The 20,153-nt window shown below is 43.0% G+C and overlaps 1 protein-coding gene and 1 long non-coding RNA gene across 2 annotated transcripts; one reads left to right on the top strand and one right to left on the bottom strand.

Annotated features, from left to right (window-relative positions):
* Nucleotides 1-697: 697 nt before the first annotated feature.
* LOC138776322 (uncharacterized) lies at nucleotides 698-1,855 on the bottom strand. Its single transcript, XR_011360718.1, has 2 exons — nucleotides 1,498-1,855; nucleotides 698-1,140 (listed from the first exon to the last, which is right to left on the bottom strand). It is a non-coding gene; the product is annotated as an uncharacterized lncRNA (long non-coding RNA).
* Nucleotides 1,856-7,335: 5,480 nt separating this feature from the next.
* GTSE1 (G2 and S-phase expressed 1) lies at nucleotides 7,336-18,849 on the top strand. The gene is made up of 12 exons (XM_069956119.1): nucleotides 7,336-7,512; nucleotides 8,284-8,329; nucleotides 9,573-9,630; nucleotides 9,721-10,384; nucleotides 12,051-12,221; nucleotides 12,484-12,625; nucleotides 12,709-13,089; nucleotides 13,176-13,248; nucleotides 13,956-14,195; nucleotides 14,481-14,655; nucleotides 14,737-14,883; nucleotides 18,293-18,849. Exons 2-12 carry the CDS (start codon nucleotides 8,314-8,316, stop codon nucleotides 18,380-18,382), a joined length of 2,157 nt encoding a protein of 718 aa, XP_069812220.1. The 5' UTR covers nucleotides 7,336-7,512; nucleotides 8,284-8,313; the 3' UTR covers nucleotides 18,383-18,849.
* The last annotated feature ends 1,304 nt before the right edge of the window (nucleotides 18,850-20,153 follow it).

Here is a 20,153-nt window from a genome sequence, read left to right as displayed (position 1 = left end):
GGCCAGTCCGACACTGCTCACAAACCAGCCCTATGACCATACAGGTCAGGAAATCAGCATTAAACACTGTTCTCCGGACCTGTTAGGTTCCCGGGCCAGATTAAGAGGCCCGGGGGCCTGAAAGGACAGGATTGGCCTTTGTTGCTCATTTGCATGTATAAAAAATAAAAACTGTTTGGTTCACAAACAGAAGTTTTCAAATGTAAAATATGCCTATAAAGGTGCTTTTAACCCTTACTAAGGGTTGCACAATATGAAACCATCTGACAGATTCACTTATATCTATAGTCCAATTTTATTTCAATTCTATAACCACGTAAGGTATAACACATCTTATTCCTGTTAACATTAGAAAGACCATGTTATTTCATAAGTCCTTGTTCAGTCATTAGTTTTTCCACAACAATGCACCAAGGGTATCTATAAATAAGCTAATAACTCACCAACAGCCATCCTGTGTGTGCAGCCATTCTGTGTATAGCATAATCCAATAGACCTTACTGGTAGTGCATGGGTAGTGATCACTGTTTTTTCTTTTTGTATGAGTAGAAAAAAGAAGCATGCTCATTATATGTGACAATAACCTGAAACTACTGGAGATGCAGAGCCTATAGCTGGTATGAGAAAAATGAAACAACTCTTCACAAATGAGTATGGAATTTAAAAAAAATCACACAAAGGCTTTGCTATATGCACATTGCTATTCAGATTTTAGGATATTTATTCCCAATGAAAAGCTTATACGTTTATTCCTTGCCACACAAGTCATTGTACAAAACCAACTAGAATCCCGATACTAAACATTGTAAACATTGCATTGCATTTTCTCCACATAATAAATATCCTTCAAATAAAACTTTGAAGATAATGTGATTTGTCTTCCCTATGAAAAGTCAAACAGTCTGATGATTGAGGAGATGCATCTTGTTGGATGAAGGTTATATATCCTGGGAAGTCTACACATACACATCCTTTCTTGCCCAAGCTCCCAATAGAGCAATTATAATAATCATGGTAATCAATAAATATGTGGCCAGTTCATCTATGCACCACTGATCTGTGCAGCTGCAGGACTGATTCTGCCAGGTTTCCACATACGTCATAGGAATCCTCTGTCTGTGAGCTCGAAGGGAGTGTATTCTGATGAAAGGAAAATAGAATGTACTTTAATTGATAGATAAAAATTAATACATCAATAAGAAAGAAAAACTGACAGTCTTGTCTGCATATGTACCATCTGTTATGTACAGTGTTGTAGAATATGTTGGCGCTATTTAAATAAATATATGAATAGAAACTTATTAAACTAGTAGAAGGTAGAAGATGCTAATTGAATAACATGATATAATCTTCACTAAGACTGCTGCCTGTTTTATATTTTTGTAGCAATCAAATACTATTTGCTAGCGTGTGTATATATATATATATCTCATATACAACAATGAGCAACAATTATTGTATAGAAAGACAAGCTAATCAGAAGCAATGTCTTCTTACCGTCTTGAGGAATTCATCTTGACTATGTCCAGGATGTGACAGCTTACTTTGCTCCTCAGAGTTTAGTGTAAAGAGACTCTTTGAGTGACTGGAGAGGTCGTGCCTTTGAGTTCACACATACTTGATTTAGCATCTTCCTGTGTCCTTAGTCGGTCATGGTTTCTTTGCAGGATGGAGTTTTGTGTCTTTCCCCTGTCCTACCAGTATTACTTTATCAGGTCTGTGTGAACACAACCTCCTGCTACGCCTAGGACACTCCCAACTAAAACTCCTGGCTGGAAGTGGCGCCCATAAAGATATGACTGATGTTGTCAAATGTTGCTTTAGCAGCTGCTAGCATGAGATGTTTCCTGCATAAGCAAAGGATGATCTCACTACAATTCCAGTAGACCTGCCAGATGCCTTTTATTGCTATAAACAGGACAATTAACATACTTCTACCATGTTAAGAAAAGTTGAAATATTGAAACTATTCCAAAATATAGTATGCCCCGCTGATATTTTGCCAGTAGTCAATGTGGGGTGCTCCTCTCCGTAGAAAGTAGGTCCAATCATATAACAATAAGTACAGAAGATAATCAGAGGGCACTCACCATAAAACTTGACTTTTATCATTAATTCATTAAAATTCTTCCAATCTACTCGGGCGACTCGGACGCCAGCACCATGCGGTAAACGTACGTGACAGCTGTTTTGCAGGGTCTGGAGAAGCGTGTTGACGCACGCGAAACAGCTGTCACGTACGTTTACCGCATGGTGCTGGCGTCCGAGTCGCCCGAGTCGACTGGAAGGATTTTAATGGCTTAATGATAAAAGTCAAGTTTTATGGTGAGTGCCCTCCGATTATCTTCTGTACTTATTGTTATATGACTGGATATTGAATATTGAAACTACATACTGCTTCTAAAGGCTAAGTTCACACAAATTATCAATTAATCACGGCTGTTGTTGCAAATTGGTAGCACGAGCAAGATGTCTGTGTCTGGTGCCTGCCCTGCAGCCGCACTCCATCACCAGTCCCCCCCCCTTCCTTAGTGAATGATTGACAGGCAGACCTTCTTCTGGATACACAATATCCCACGCAAGGGCTTTACTCCCTCATCCTCTGGGGCAGTCTCTGAGACCTATAGCACATGCACTGCACTCTGAATGGCTGAATTCTAGAGCAAGATCTGCTCTCACTCTAGTGCTATTTGTCAGTATCCTAGACACACCACTTTAACACTGTCCCTGGATTATAAAAAAAAACAAACAAACCATTTTTTACTAAAGTAAACAAAGGGACATCAGGAATAAAAGTAGGTACCAAATGCATGTACAATCCTCTGTTGATGACTGATAAATGATGAAAGTACATTTTATACATTACATCATAAGGCTATGTTCACACTACGTATATTTCAGTCAGTATTGTGGTCCTCATATTGCAACCAAAACCAGGAGTGGATTAAAAACACAGAAAGGATCTGTCCACACAATGTTGAAATTGAGTGGATGGCCGCCATATAAAAGTAAATAATGGCCATTATTTCAATACAACAGCCGTTGTTTTAAAATAAAAGCAAATATTTGCCATTAAATGGCGGCCATCCACTCAGGCAGTATTTGGTCCTCATGTCAGGTCCTCATGGCAACCAAAACCAGGAGTGGATTGAAAACACAGAAAGGCTATGTTCACATAATGTTGTAATTGAGTGGATGGCCGTTATTTAATGGCAAATATTTGCTGTTATTTTAAAACAACGGCTGTTATATTGAAATAATGGCAGTTATTTACTGTTATATGACGGCCATCCACTCAATTACAACATTGTGTGAACATAGCCTTTCTGTGTTTTCCATCCACTCATGAGGACCTGACATGAGGACCAAATACTGCCTGAAATATACTGTGTGTGAACCCAGCCTAAAAGTGATTGCACAATCTGATGTGTTTCACAAACGTTGCATAAAAATCCAACGGCATGCTCTTTCTATTGATGATTTAGCTGGTGAACATAGGGAAGGAGAAAAAGTGAATAGCTGACCTCAATAAATCACCCCAGGGGGGTACAAAGGCCTGTACCAGTGAGCTGGACACACAAACTAAACACATAAACAACCTAAACAGTGCTAGAAACCTAAGGCACAGTTTTGTGGCTAAGACGATAGAGCTAGACAAAAGTACAGGAAGGGATAAAGTAATACAAATAAGCGGTGTCAAAGCCCCCTGGCTGGGGGTATAAGGGCGGGTTTCCCTCCGGCGCGCATCATTGAACTGATCCCATTGTTTTCAATGGGACCGTTCAAAACATGCGGCAGGGAAATAGTGCCCGCCGCATAGCCGGACAGTCGGTGCGTTAGGACGCATCTTGCAGCGTCCTGCCGCACCGCTGCTCCGACAATGCAGCGCCGCACCCATTCAAACAAATAGAGCGCCGGATGCCTCGCCGGGCAGGACGCATGCATATACATCCCGTCCGGTTCTGGCTTGCGGCGTTCAACCAAAGAGGAGTGCCCTGCCAGCCCACAGTGATATATAGCGCCCCTGTTGCTTCCCCAGTAGTATATAGCCCCCCTGTGGCTCCCCCAGTAGTAGATAGCCCCCCTTGTGGCTCCCCCAGTAGTAGATAGCCCCCCTTGTGGCTCCCCCAGTAGTAGATAGTCCCCTGTGGCTCCCCCAGTAGTAGATAGCCCCCTGTGGCTCCCCCAGTAGTAAATAGACCCCCCCTGTGGCTCCCCCAGTAGTAGATAGACCCCCCTGTGGCTCCCCCAGTAGTAGATAGCCCCCTGTGGCTCCCCCAGTAGTAGATAGCCCCCCTGTGGCTCCCCCAGTAGTAGATAGCCCCCCTGTGGCTCCCCCAGTAGTAGATAGCCCCCCTGTGGCTCCCCCAGTAGTAGATAGCCCCCCTGTGGCTCCCCCATTAGTATATAGCCCCCCCCATGTGATCTCCCTCCATTAGTATATAGCCCCCCATGTGAGCTCCCTCCATTAGTATATAGCCCAGCATGTGAGCTCCCTCCATTAATATATAGCCCCCCGTGTACTCCCCACCATTAGTATATAGCCCCCTGTGCGCTCCCTACCATTAGTATATAGCCCCCCTGTGCGCTCCCCACCATTAGTATATAGCCCTACTGTGCGCTCCCCACCATTAGTATATAGCCCCCTGTGCGCTCCCCACCATTAGTATATAGCCCCCCTGTGTGCTCCCCACCATTAGTATATAGCCCCCCTGTGTGCTCCCCACCATTAGTATATAGCCCCCTGTGTGCTCCCCACCATTAGTATATAGCCCCCTGTGTGCTCCCCACCATTAGTATATAGCCCCTCTGTGTGCTCCCCACCATTAGTATATAGCCCCCCTGTGTGCTCCCCACCATTAGTATATAGCCCCCCTGTGCGCACTCATTGGCTGAGCGGGATGTCAGGGGGCTGCCACTATACTCACAGTGTAATGACAATATGCTGCGAGGACCTTAAAATCCTGTTGAAAATGACAGGAAAACATAGGGGGAAAAATTACAACTGATATATGTAAACCCAGCCTTAGTAGTGTACTCACCTTTTCTCCCTCTCCTTGACAACTTCTGTGGGAACAATGCACTGCAAAAAAAGTTTTAGGGTAGCTTCACATGTAACGGATTTGCAGCGGATTTCATGCTGCGAATCCTGCTACTGTGACTTTCAATGGGGTTACATACCCGCAGCAGAATTTTCATGCAAGTATGTAGACGCCGGCCCATTTAACCCACCGCCTGGAGCATACATTACCTGCTCGGCGCCGCAGCTGCATCTGAGGCTCCCGGCTTCCATTGGTCCCACTCAGCCACTCAGTGACAGCCCCACCGCACTCACTGATTGGCTGAGTGGGACCGACGGTAGCCTCAGATGCAGCCGTGGCACTGAGCAGGTAATGTTTGCTCCAGGCGGTATGTTATGAAAATGTTAATGAAAATTCTGCTGAAGGTATGTAACCCCACTGAAAATCACAGTAGCAGGATTTGCAGCGGATTTTGCTGCAAACTCACATTGGTGCGCTGGGGGTGGTAGTCCTGTCCCCAGTCCTCCAAAGCACTTAATTGGTATAGAGGATAAGCTACTAGTATTACGGAAACAGCGCGGAGGGTAACTTACCTTCATCCTCAGCGCCCCGTGCACTGTAGGGACATATCAGCAGGCTAGACACTTCTAACAGCTATTAGTTTCCCTTTAAGTTGTTTGGCATCCTAATAACATTATAAGGGGGTCTGATAGCTAAATGCTTCCAACAATAATGACCTGTGAACTACTGTTGTCTTTAATATATACTAAAGTGTCACTGTTGTTATAACTTTCACAATCTAAATTAACAGTAGATGTGACATAAAGCAAGTTTGCAATGTATATTCAGTATTTGTTGTTGTTATCATGCTGTACTACGAAGCTGAACTTACCAGAAATCCAGGTCCAGTCTCCCAAAGGAAGATTTTCTGACTTGTGCTGGTTGAAAAAAACTGACTGAACTAAAAAAAAAAAAAAAAAGAATGTATAGATGTATAGATATAACGACATGTACATTATTTTTTTTTGTTCTTTTTCAGTGATCCCAGTGGGTGGGCGACTGGTTTCCGGGCTCAGCGCCATTCTTTTGCTATAGACCAGCCTGGCTTGCCTCCCACAGAGTGACCATATCCCCTCTCTAACAGAGGGGAGGGGATATCTTCCCACTGGGGGCGGCGGGCCCGCCTCCCCAGTGCATAGAGCCAGGTCGTTACACGGCAAAAGAATGGCGCTGAGCACGGGAACCAGGTGGTATTTCAAAAAAAGATCCGGGCCACCAGTATCCTTATAATAGCACCGATTGGCTACTGTAAAAACAAAACAAATCGATGTACCTGATGGTACATTCACTTCAAAACCATACGGTCCTCCATCAAACACGTCAAACTTAAGTCAGCATTTCTGCAACTATATTATGGCCACAAGTTCTGGTCCATCTGTGTTCCCAGCAGATAACATCATAGTCCCCCATTGTAGATTCCATCATGCGGTCAGTAGGTCATTTGGCCAGCAGTCTGATCAGGACTTGTCTCTATAATACAGTCCAGTAGCGGATTATAATAGGTCCGTTTTAGGCGGTAGCCCGGGGTCCTGAGCTCCTGGGGGGCCCATGGCCAGCTAAAGAGACTGATACTTTTAGTGGCGAAATGTCTCCTGGTTACAGTTCTGCCATCATTTGCCAAAAATCGTGGCTTTTCTACAGCAATTTAGCACAACTCAGGGCATTATGACATTATCTATCCTGTACTATGAACACCACACTAGCGCCGCCATAGTTACAGTGGGGTGGGGGGCGGGCCAGGCTTGGTGAACAGCCCGGGGCCTATGGTAAAGCTAATCCGCCCCTGATACAGTCGCATACCACTACATTCGCTCTCCATAAAATAATCTATTGATAATGTTGGACATTTATTCAGGATCTAGGGAAGGGTCAGCAACTTTTATCTCATTTTTGCTGCAAGAAAGGGACATGTTTTAACACATTGTTACATTTATTTAAAAATAGATAAATAAACATATTTTATGTTATGTAGCATTTTGAGGAGTGTTGGACAACACGTAATTGACAACGGCTTTGATATGTACTCGTACACATCTCCGTATACTCTATTGCAGACAAGCAGATGGAGAACGCCTCCCGATCCCCCTCCTCGCCGGCCCTAAAACCACACGTGACCAGTAATGGCCTCTAACAAAAATAGGACCAAAACTACAATTCCCAGCAGGCATCGCGGCACGTGCTAAACGTGTATCCCGTGATCGTGCGTATGTCTTTAAACTAACCAATCATTGCCCGTTATCCTTTGTCACGTGGACGCTTTCGAGCTCAGTGGGAAGTTTGAACCGTGCAGCCGTTTCTGCGGTGGTGAGAGCCGGTTGTGGTGTTGGCTGTGAGTCTCGTCACCGCCGGCCACGGTAGCAGGAAGTCCCGGCTCACTCGGAGCTGTGTGCGCTGTGACTGCTGCTCCAGGACTGCGCTCTCCGGCTCTCAGGTGCGGTGTTATGTAGTGGCTGGTCGCTGCCTAGTGCACTGGGTATAGAGTATAATGGAGAGGCCTGCTTCTGTGTAGTATTGGTGACTGACATTGTCCTTAGTGGAGGAGACCAGTGCTGCTGTCACGCCTGTGTTATGGGCAGCATGGCGTCACCTGCCTCTTATCCTCCTCAGTGAGGTAATACACAGTGCTGGAGGACGCCTGGGGAATGTCCTCCCTTCATGGTGGGTGACTGTGGCCATTGCTGAGATCTCCAAACTTATTCATAACAATATAACTTTGGCTGTCATAGTAAGTATGGCGGCCTTGTGCCTGAACTCCCTACAGCATATGAGTATGCCCCAAATAGTGTCCTGGGGACCTCCTCCCCACACTGTATCAGGACATCGGGGGCTTCTGGATGGTCTGTGGCACGACTTGGCAGTGTTGGATGCACCTAAATATAACCTCCAAGGTTTTCAACTGGATTTGGGTCTGGTGAATGCGAGATCCAGCCAATGGCATTAGTACCTTTGTCTTCTATGAGGTGCGTACATACTGACCACAAGAAGTCGGCCATTGTCCTGTAACAGGAGGGTCCAGGGCCCACTAAACCAGCATGTGTTGACCATGGCTTTGAGAATTTCATTTGATACCCACGAGCAGTCAGCGGACCTCTGGCCATTAGTCTGTCTGGCCACGTGCCTAGTTGTACTACATATGCAATGGACACACTCCTATTATTAGTGCATTGATTTGTAAAGTTCTTTTATATGCTTATTTTTCTAGGTGTTATAAAGCAAGAAGTTCTTTTCCATAATGGATGCATGTACTGGTAAGAATGGAAACTGTATTTGAATTTTTATACGAAATAGTTCTGTTAACACCTTAAAGTGTCACTGTCCTTTTGTAAAACCTTTTGATCAGTCCGGGTCAGACCCATACCGATCATTAGAACGAGCAAAAGAAGGTGCGCTGCAGTGCCGTCCCCTCCAGCTCTGTTAGGAAAAGATTTCGGCTTCTAATGTAAGTCTATGGAGACCGATCCCCCCCCCTTTTTTTTTTTTTTTTTTTTTTTTTTTTTTTTTTTTTCTTGCACAGCATGGAGAAGATGCGCTGCAGCACTGTCTTCTCCCTGCGCTGCAGCACTGTCTTCTCCCTGCACCCACACTGAGGAAAACTTTTACGTCTCTGACACGTCAAAAGTTTTTAGAAATGACGGTGACTCTTTGAGGACGCGTTTTTGCTTTCTAAGACAACATTTTGTCAAAGAGCAGATTTTTTATGCTTTTTCCAGGAACGTCCTATCAACTCATTGATATGACCAGCAAACAGTCTAGTCTGAGTGCAAATTTATGTTGGAAATGATGCATTTATCTGTGCTGCCTGTTTCCAGATGGCTATGACATGAGCATTGCACACATACCTTCAGTGATGCTGGCTTCTTCGGTAAAAATTACAGTGGTACCTTGGTTTAAAGGGAACTCCAGGTAGAGTTATAACAACAGTGACAATTTAACGTGATCCACCCACCCCAGTTTTCCTGTGTGCTTTTATCATTGTTGGACAATGTCACTAAGGTGGGGTTTAGCATCCATTGAGACCTCTGCCTCTGTCCAGTGCTGTTATCCATGCTCCCCTTGCGATAAGGCAGGGGTCAGCGGATGCGAAGTCCGGTCTCTGTGACACTGTCCAACAATGATAAAAGCACATAGGAAAACTTAGGTGACAGTATCACTTTAAAGTAACTGTACCACTAGGCCCAGGCTGAAGCACTCAAGGCGGGCAGACCCACCCTTAGTGGGAGGAAACCCTAGCCCCTTTATGACGTGACTCCATTAGAATCAATGCAACCCTATCATAGAGGGGCTAGGGTTTCCTCCCACTTAGGGTGGGTCGGCCCGCCTCCAGTGCTTCAGCCTGGGTCTGGTGGTACAGTCACTTTAATGTGAGCAAAGCCACTTACTTTGAAGTTTTTTGCCACTGCCATCTGTGTTCCATAGTAATGCCTAACCTTTAGTCAGTTGAGTAAATGTTTTTTTTTTAAACTAACTTAATTTTTTTTTTTTTTTTTTTAGATTTTACCCTTTTAACTGATGAAAAATTTGATTTTGATATATCCCTATCTCCTACAAGGTAACTTTTCACAGTCTATCAATGAATGTTCTCACAACTTAGGCTTATGTACTAGATTCATATTTGCTTTTTTTTCCCTCTTCCTGATAGTGCTAAAGAAGATAATGAGGACTGTGATGATGAAGTGTTTGTTGGGCCAGTTGGACATAAAGAGAAATGTGTCACCGCTGTATTGAAGAGTCAGTCATCTGAGGAAAAACTCACTCCTCCAACTACTGACCAGGTGGTTTGGAGCCCCCTGAGTGGTGACAAATTTGTGGAGATTTTTAAAGAAGCCCACCTACTTGCCCTACAGCTGGAATGTTTTGCAAATGAAGACCAAAAGAAAGAGGAACCTGCTACCCCAGTGCCAAACCCAGCGGTAGAGAAATTTGTTCAGGAGTCAAAATCAAAACTCAATCTTTTTGATGCTTTTAATGCAGAATTAAATAAAACTCCAGTCGCCATTAAAAGAGAGACTTATTGTGTACAGGATAGCCCATTTCATCAGCTTCCTCCCTCAGTTCAGCAAAAGCTTACTATGTCTAACAGAAAAGCTAATAAATCATGTAGCGTGGACTCACAGAACTGCACTAGTCCCTTGAAGGTACCAAAACCGGTGAAAAGTCACTTGTCATCTCCACTTGCTCAGAAGACCAAAGCACCTCAAGGAAAAAATGCTGTTTCATTAGCAAATGGTAAAACTGTAAATAAGCTGCAACCGATGAAGGCACCCACTGTACATACAAAAAATAACCATTTGGCTGTTGAAAAGGTATCTATTCACTCTACTGCTCACAATTCTCTTTTATTTATTGCATTTGTACGCTGCACTATTATGGGGCGTTTACACAAAGATTTATCTGACAGATCTTTGAAACCAAAGCCAGGAACAGGTAATAAAGGAAAAACAGGGATCTATCCGTTTTTTAAATCCATTCCTGGCTTTGGCTTAAAAAAATCTATCAGATAAATCTGTCAAAATGCACCCTTAGACTCCAGTGTTTAATACCATGGAGATCTGCACTGGAGCTGAAGAAACAAAGGTATAAAAATAAAATGGGGAGAAAAGAAGGAAGGAAGGGGGGGGGTAGCAGCCAGGCGAACATTCTAGTCTTTCGCTTCATAGACTGAAGTGAAAGTGTCTGATTTTGACAGCCAGGGAGAGACGTGCTTCTTTGAACTCCCCCTGGCTGTATCTTGAAATCACAGCAGGTCTTGGCAGACCCAGTGCAACTAGTAACTTTGGACATGTCATGTCACTACAAATGACAGTAATCGCCCGTTCCGGCCAATAGTCATTTGATGTAGATCAGGTTAAGGGTACGTTCACACGTACCGGATCCACAGCGGATTTCTCGCTGCGTATTCACAGCGAGATCCGCTGCAGATCCCTGCCCAGGAAACCCTATAGGCAGACGAACTCGCAGCAGGATGCACATCCCGCTGCGAGTTTGTCCGCAACCTGCCCCGTTAACCCCCCTGGCCCGAGCCTATACTTCACCTGGTCCCCGCTCCGGCTTGCTTCGGGGCTCCCGGTGTCTTCACGTCCCGCTCAGCCAATCAGCGGGCTGGCGCACTGATTTGCTGCGTGGGACATGCCAAGAAACCCTGAAGCAAGTCAGAGCGGGGACCTGGTGAAGTATAGGCTCCGGCGGCCAGGGGGTTAACTGGGCAGGCTGCAGACAAACTTGCAGTGGGATGTGCATCCTGCTGCGAGTTTGTCTGCCCATAGGGTTTACTGGGCAGGGATCTACAGCGGATCTCTGTGAATACGCAGCAAGAAATTCGGTACATGTGAACGTACCCTAAAAGGCAATGATCAGCTGAAATGCATGATGTCGGCTGATCTTTTTCTTAAAACGTTCTATTAAACAACGATAGCGGTGGTCTGCTGGCCATTGTTCCGTGTAATAGGAGCAGCGGCAGCGGACTGTTATCTTCTGGGGGTCACCTTCTCCCTGCTCGGTTTGTGTGTAATAGCACAGACAACGGGCAGGAAATAAGCAAATAAGCGCTGACCTTACAGGTAGGTGCTCTCTTGCTCCTTAATGACTGCCTGCCCAATAGGAGACTCTAATGGTGCCTTTACATTCAAAGATTTATCTGACATATTTCTTTTAAGTCAAAGCCAGAAATAGACTATAAAAAGAGAACAGGACATAAAGGAAAGACTGAGATTTCTCCCCTATTCCAATCAATTTCTGGCTTTGGCTTCAAAAATCTGTCATACATTTTTCTGTGGAAATGCACCATAAGAAACTCTCATTATATTCTCCCTTCACAGTGTAATGTGGGCCTTCTCTTGTTATAGAGGGCAGCACATCTTTTCTCTAGAATATTGAAAGCAAATCTTCCATCATACAGTATTTCGCTAAACTATTTGATGATGGAGAAAAGATGCTTTATTGACTGAATATCTAATTTTTTTTTTCTCTCAGCACAAAGCCGTAAAGAAAACAAGCCCAGCTAGAAGGAAAAATCTGAACAGCATGGGTTCTACTGAAGACTTGCTATCTGATAAGTCTAGCATTGCATCTGATGTCAGTGATTCCTCCTTTAATACCAGCATTGTGGGACCAAGTAAAAGGACCTTACCAGTGGCAAATAAGGTTAGAGGCAAGGGCAAGAACCTAGTGCTGTTTTGTCTTTAGAGTTTCTAGCAAAAAAAATCTCCTGCCTAGTTAAATGTAACTGCAGAGTTCATAAGATAGATAGGTAATAGGTTAGATAGGTAATTTTACCAGACATAGCACCAAAGTACTTTGTAATTCCATGTAGAGCGGCATTACAGTACAATGTACATTACAGTAATTACATTAAACCAATAATGCAGTGTGGCACCTACATAGATTCTGTATTTTATTTTTTCAGATTGGGTTAAACAAAGCACAGTTCAAAACTCCATCAGCTACAGTGGGTTATAAAAGGAATACATCCTCCTCCTCATCCTCCCATTCCAGTATGAATGCTAGTCTGAACTCCAGTCTGTCATTCTCACCACCAGCAACTAATGGTAAGCTGCACTCCACATCAATGATGATCGTGTCCTGAGCTTTAGGTTTGTTGCTTATCTAGACATCACTCTTTGCTTTACAGCCAAACTAAATGCATCGCTTAACACCTCTCTGAACACCTCAGCCACCAGTTCAAGACAAAAGACAAACGCAAACCGCTTTGCACTTGTTCGCCCCGTTAGTGCTATGGGGTCATCTTTAAAAAATCCCACTGAGGTATCGAATGGCCGTCTAAAACTGGGTACTGCCATAAAACCAGCTGGTCATAAATCGACTTCAGTGTCTGTTTCCCAACCCCTAACTCCAGCTTCCAAAATCCTGAGGCAAACATCGGCACCCAATTTGCAACGTTTGCCACCACCATCTAGAATGGAAAGTGCTGTAAAAGGAGCGAATACCAAGCCTCAGGCAAAGGTATTGCCCACTCCAACAAATAGATTAAAGCTTCCACAAAAGCAGGAAGGTAAGAGCATACAATTATCTAATCTCTGAGCTACTTTTCAATGTTGGATTGATAATATATTTTGCTTTGCGTGTATTTATATGTAGGACTGTCACCTGATCGTACTACAGCAAAGTCCTTTCAGCCTAAAAGGTTACTGTCTTATGGTGAAATCGGCAGGTAATGGGGAGTGGTTGTGGTGTTTGTAAAGTTACCAATCTTGTTTTTAAAGGATGTCTGGTGAAAAATTTTATTAAAGTATTGTATTGCCCCCCAAAGTTATACAAATCGCCAATATACACTTCTTACCGGAAATGCTTATGAGGTGCTTTCCCCCCCCCCCCCCCTGCACTTACTACTGCATCAAGGTTTCACTTCCTGGATAAAATGGTGATGTCACGACCCGACTCCCAGAGCTGTGTTGGCTGCGGCTGCTGGAGAGGAGGATGGCAGAGGGATGCTTAGTGTCCCTCCAGTGCCCTGTGCCCCTCAGTGTCCCCCTGCCATCATCCTCTCCAACAGCCACAGTCCCCACATCTCTAGGAGTCTGTGTATATTGGTTATTTGTATAACTTTTTGGAGGGCAATACAATAGAGTAATAAAAATTTTCACCGGACTTCTGCTTTAATAGTCATGTTTCTATCCACTTTAATTCATAATAAAACCAATATAGCTTGTCAGCCATAATTTAGAAAAATTACTACATTATAGAATATCAGGCTTGCATCCATCTCATCATTAATATCAATGTGTGAAGGTACATTACAGCGGCAGAAACTCTTCATATTGCATCACCTACTCTGTTTAAAAAAAATATTTTTATGGTGCTTTGATGTCACCATTTTCTAGAAATGCAATAAAAGTACAAAATCTTATGTTTCTTCAGTGGCATTGCTCAAAGCACACCATTGGGAGCCACAAAAGTTATGACGACCAATGCTAATATAGCACCAAGGAATCTATCTGCTACTCCCAACTCAAAACATGTGTCTGCCTTGCCAACACCCATCAGCCGTAGAACATCCGGGCTTGTAACACCGAGAACTATCCCAAGACCCATTTCTTCTCTACGACCGGCAACCGCTGTCCAGGCATCCAGCAAATCTGTCAAGTCTCCTATAAATGGGTAAATGAATATCCACATAGACCCATGTTAAGCAACGTGTCTAAAATAAAAATCTGTGTAAACTGCCCATGGCAATCACAGTTTACACCCAGTTTCTGTTCTACCCACTTTGATTAATATGGGCCATAACTTGTACTCTAGTTGCTGACACTTGGTGCAGATTACCAATGGTAAATCTTACCTAATCCAATGTGTATTGGGGTGGGATCGGAATCAATTGCCTAATAGTTTCGATACAGTAATACAATACTTTGTTTCTTTTATAAATAATAAATCTGCTTCTAGGTCTGCAGAATGTGAACAGAATAGGACCAAAGCAGCCAAGAGTCCATGTTCGCCTATAAAAGACCATGCTGCTCCCAATACAGTATGCTGCTCCCTGAACTTTTCTCCAGAAAGCAAACATGTCTTCATGGCAGAAAACGAGGAGAGGCAGTCGGTGGCTGAAAAACCATCAGAGGCAAGATCTCAACAGGTTTACTAAATTTTATGTCCACCTTTTTATATTCACTATAAATCACTAAACATTTTTATTAACTAGGCTTTGTTGATTGACATTGAGATGGATAAAACTAACAAAGTTAGAAAGCTGTCATCCATTGACATTGAAAGTCAACCTCTTATTGACCTTTCCAACACACCTGAATTTAACCAGAGACATGTCCTACTCAAGCCAGCTAATATTCAGGTAAGATATCCTAGTATATTACATTGTTCTAGAATAATTGCTAGTTCTCCTACATAGTGTTAACGTAGTGTAACTTCTGTTTGCTATATTGATCTGCTTGAGGAAATATCCTGTGGTTACAAAACTGTCTACAGTTGTGCCTGTCAGCATTGAAACCACATTACAAGCTTCTTGATGGCTATATTCTATAATGCAATATTGTGCTGTATTCACACTGCGTTCACACACGTACAGGATCCTCAGCAGATTTGATGCTGTGTTCAGTTATTTAGTTACACTGATATCTGCGCCGTCAAATCTGCTGCAGATCCTGTACGTTGTAAAGTAATATTGCTACTCCCCTTTCCATTTAAGGGGTTCTCAGCACCTTTCTTAAAGCTTTAGCTGTCATTTAAATGTCTTTGTTTTTTTTTTTGTTTTTTTTTGTTAATCAATAAATATGGATACTACGGGAGATTCTAAAACTATGTAATTGCTTTTATTAAGCAAAAGAGTTTAATAATAATTATTTTTATTTATATAGCGCCAACAGATTCCGCAGCACTTTACAATTCTGGGGTTACATACATAGACAAAAAATCGACATTACAGAGATACATATAATTATCCATACATGAGGAGTGAGGTCCCTGCTCGCATGCATGAGCTTACACACTATACTCCCCCCCCACTTCAGAAGAAGCAGGATTTGTGTCAATTATACTCTATGGAGAGGGGAGGGGGTGAGTGAGCACTGAGGAATTAAAGCAGCACGGCAAAATGCTACACCCTGCAATCTTCTCTCACCAAGCTCCTAGACTAGCACTGACCTTTCTGACCTCTAAATCCAGTTTGTGCCCAGATGGTCTGCAAACAGTACAGCTTCTTGTCTGTTCTCCCTGCTCGCTCACCCCCCCCTAAACGCCCTCCCTGCTTTATAGGGTATAATAGACTCTGCTTTGAAACCACTTTTAGAAAAAGGCTTTTTGCCTGATTAAAAACCTTGTAGAGTTTCTTAAAATTGCTTGTACTATTGATTTCTGGAAAAAAATTTAATAAATGACAGTTAAGCTTATATTGTGTATGAAGACATTTCATATCTTACCGTATAAAGGATTTCTTGGTGGTCTATCCCCTCAAATGCATGTTGTTGGTGGACAGTGCTTTAGTGGCAGGGCCTAATGGCCATAGTGACCCATACCTCCGTCCACTATGGCGCAGTAGGCAACGCCCCCTCCACAGCTTCATTGGAAAGGGCCAACCTAGAGGCCTAGGCCCCGCCTTCTCTGATCAGGCTTTCAGAGGGCGAGGGCTAGGTCTATACGTCGGCCCATTCTGAGGATGCTTTAGAGGGGGTGGGGCCTAGAATGTGGTGGTGCCACAGAAGGGGAGTGGCCTATGACTCCAATGTGGGTGGAGATACTTGATAACTGTTAAGTCCCGCCCCTACGGCACTGTCCACCAACAATAACATGCATTTTTGAGGGGAAAGACCACCAAGAAATCTTTTTTTTTTTTTTTGGATGCAGTTTGAAGCTCTTCCCCCTGTCTTTATTGTTCTCTATGGAGAGGGGAGGGGTGGAGGGAGGCGAGGCACCAAAACAGGACAACAAAGTTAATTTACAGCTACATCACCGGTTATCTCCTCTGACAGTCAGCACTGACCTCTGAATAGGGGCATTCAGCGGCTCCCTGCTGTGTAATGCTTTGTTCTCTGCTGACGACTAATCTCCCTCCTTTCTCCTCCACCCCCCATCCCCTATTCATAGAACAGACGTGTACTGATGTAAAAGAGTTGAAATTTCCTGATAATGAGCAGTGAATGAGAGAGAGGAGGGCGGGGGAAAAGGCTTTTTGAAAGCAGATAATGGCATATTTACCTAATAAACCCAATTACAGAGTTACTTAAAATCGCCTGGACTGTTGATGAAACGACAGTGACACTTTAAGATAAAGTGGCTCTAAGTTTGTCGATTTTTTTTAAGGCTTTTTAGTAGTGCTAATAAATGCTTTTAAAGTGTAACTTTAATTTCTGAAAAATTAACATGTATTGGAGATGTTGACAAAGCCCGCAGTGTCACAGCCGCAGTTTTTAGTGGACTGTATAATTCTGCAGTGTATTTTGTGGCTTGGATCAGTAAAATTACGGATGTATAGAAATCAGTGGAACCCTAGTTTGCTTGTAACTGCAATAACTGCAGGCATAGGAATGTGTCCAACGAGTATTACATCCAGCATTCCAGTCTACCAACTCTAACTTCACTAAATGACAATGTTCCCTGACATGTGGATCTTTTCTTGATTTGTCAGAAACGTAAAGGTTTTCATCTGTGTTTCTGGGTGCTGCTACTTTAAGTAATTAGTGGCGGCCTCAGCAACTGGACCCCTACTGGTGAAAACTTCTGATGTGACAAGTGAAATAACAGTTATGCTTTAACTATTGAGTGACAGCTGAAGTTTGAGAGCTTGCATATAACTCAATCTATTGCTTTTGACTGCAGCTGTCAGTCCCTAACTTAAAATCATTTTGTAGTGCAACAGTAAGTGTAGGCCTAGCGCTATACTTAATACATGCTGATATTTCTATTATACATTCACTCCTACAACATTTTTTATTTATGCACTTCCTGAGTGAATACCCCCCCCCCCCCCCCCAGAACAATTGTAATGACTCCTTTCAGGAGAAATCTGTCTTTCCTTTATGACCTGATCCCTCTTTATAGTCTGTTCCTGGCTTTGACTTCAAAAATCTCAGTTAAATCTTTGTAAACGCACCTTTAGACAGCATGGAGGTAAGTATGAGACCATTAGATCGTGGTTATGGGGTTAATGGCTGACAGCAGCACAGTAGCCGCTGTCTGTCTTTGAGTACTGGCTGATGTTGAACATGTAGTGGGTCGTGAAGGGGTTAAAGGAAAATCCCCATCATGTAAAGGTTGAGTAGATTGGTAGAATATAGTCACCCAGATTTGTTGGTGGTCTGGCCTCTAGCACCTGCTCAGGTTCTGAGAATGAAGGGGATGTTGTGCAGATGTAGCACTGGGCCCCATTAGTGTTTACCTGCACAAGGAGCTACAACTGGCTAGCATCACTTTTGTGTTTGGAGGGAATAAATAAAAACTGGTACAAACTTTTTTGATTTGGCCATATCAACCAATCAGAACTCAGCATTCAGCTTATCAAAACTTTTTAAGAAATGAAAGCTGAGTTCTGAATGGTTGCTACGCTGTGCACCCTGCAGCTCCATTCTATGTATAGTGTATATATTATTGTGTTTTGTCTTCTCCTCCTTTCTTCTCGGGCTTCTTGCTTTTTTCAGACAATTGTGCTGCATAAATGTTGACCTCCATGGTTTTTATTTTGGTGGTAACCCCATTATTTATCTTTTTTTTTTTTTTTTTTTTTTTTTTTTTTTATTTTTTTTTTTTAGTTGATTGATCTCAGTTCACCACTCATTAAACTGAGTCCTACAGGCAACAAAGAAAATCTGGAATATGATTCTCCACTCCTGAAGTTTTAGGACTTAAATTTTCTGGGAAGAATAACCTAGCCATGCCACAATGAAAAGACTTTCAAAGATTGTCATTCTACAAAAAGCCATGTATTTACTAAGCCCTGTCAGGAATGATTGACATGTCCTTCTGAGGATTTGCAGGTTTTCTTGTAGTATATGCTGGCTTATTTTGTTTATTGAAGGAAAAAAAGCAACAACCTTTTAGTGTACTAAATGTTTGTTTGTCTCTGAACATAAGGTACCATTTTAAATGTTTTTTTATGTATTGAGGAAATGTAAAAAAAAAAAGAAATGTAAAGAAACTAAAAATACTCAATTCTGTTTTAATTATAACTGTGTAATTAAAGATTTAATACATCTTCATTGTCTTCTGTTTTCCACATACCCTGGGTCTCTTGTTGTTTGAGCGCTGTAATGTGATCAACATTACTAGGCTTGTTTGATTGTTTACAATAAAGGCTGTTTCTAAATCATGCTTTGCCAGCTACTGCTTCTCAAGTTCTACCGAAGTGGAATGCATGCGTTTATTTTAATGCAGTTCTCAAAGGCAAATGTAGAAAGACAGCCTTATGGTGTGTTTACACAGATTAGTTAGGCTAAAGCCGGGAATGGATTTGAAAAGCTCTTTAAATTGATTGTATTTGGAGGCTAAAGTTGGGTCTGGCATCCTTTTGAGGACAACTGATGGAGTCTATGGCACGGGATGAGATTGGTGCGAGGGGTGGGTTATCCGTGTGGATTTTACACATTTATCTGACTTGTCTTTCCTTTATATGATTTATGCCTCACATTCTCCACAATTTTTGTAGCCTGTCTTTGGACCTGCTCAATTTTATCAATATCCGTTTTGTAGGTGAGGTCTCCAGAACTGGACACCGTATTCCATATGTGATGTCACTAGAGCTTTATACAGCGGGATCACAATCTCCCTGTTCCTACTGGTTATATCTCTAGCTATACAGCCCAGCATACGATTGGCTTTCCCTACCCCTAAATCCTTCTCTTCAGAAGTCTTTGCGAACAAAGAACTGCCAATATGATACTCAGAGGATTCCCTCTTCCCTTGTGCATTATATCAGCAAACGGACAAACCTTGCCTACCAAACGTTCTCTTTATATCCCTTACAAGCATATGAAAAAGAACAGGACCCAGAATAGACCCTTGTGGCACGCAACTTGCAACCAGTCTCTGCTTGGGATATACAACATACAGTGGTACCTTGGTTTAAGAGTAACTTGGTTTAAGAGCTCACCATTTTTCAAAATTGTGACTTGGTTTAAGAGCATTGCTTTGGTTTAAGAGCTCCCTGTACTGGGTGGGAGCGCTAGTGGAGGAGGGGCATGGTCTGCATAGCGGGGTCTGTAGCACTGTACTCTGACCCAGGAAGTCTCCATCACCTTCCAATCCATATCAGATCCACTTAAGGCTGGGGCTCACATCAGGGGACAGGACTGTGGAGGTAATCTCTTCATAGCTGTAACCCCTCTCTCCCCGGACAGAGAGTGCTGCTATACTGTGCCCACATCTGCCCTGTTCATTCCTTCATACTCCCTGCAGTCTCTGTACGCCCTTGTGTTTCCCATCCTCTCCATTACTGTACAGTAACTTATAATATCACATATTCTGCTGTTTCTGAATGTTTGTTTCATTTGTTTTACATGTTATTCAGAATAATCATTATTTTTGGGGTGTGGAACCCATTGACTGCATTTCTATGATTTCTTATGGGAAAATTTGCTTTGGTTTAAGAGTGGATTTGGATTACAAGCACGGCCC

Source organism: Dendropsophus ebraccatus, chromosome 1 (assembly GCF_027789765.1).
Source record: "Dendropsophus ebraccatus isolate aDenEbr1 chromosome 1, aDenEbr1.pat, whole genome shotgun sequence".
In the NCBI taxonomy this organism is placed as follows: Eukaryota; Metazoa; Chordata; class Amphibia; order Anura; family Hylidae; genus Dendropsophus; species Dendropsophus ebraccatus.
The sequence above is the reverse complement of the archived record's forward strand: the minus strand, read 5'-3'. Positions and strand labels throughout refer to the sequence as shown.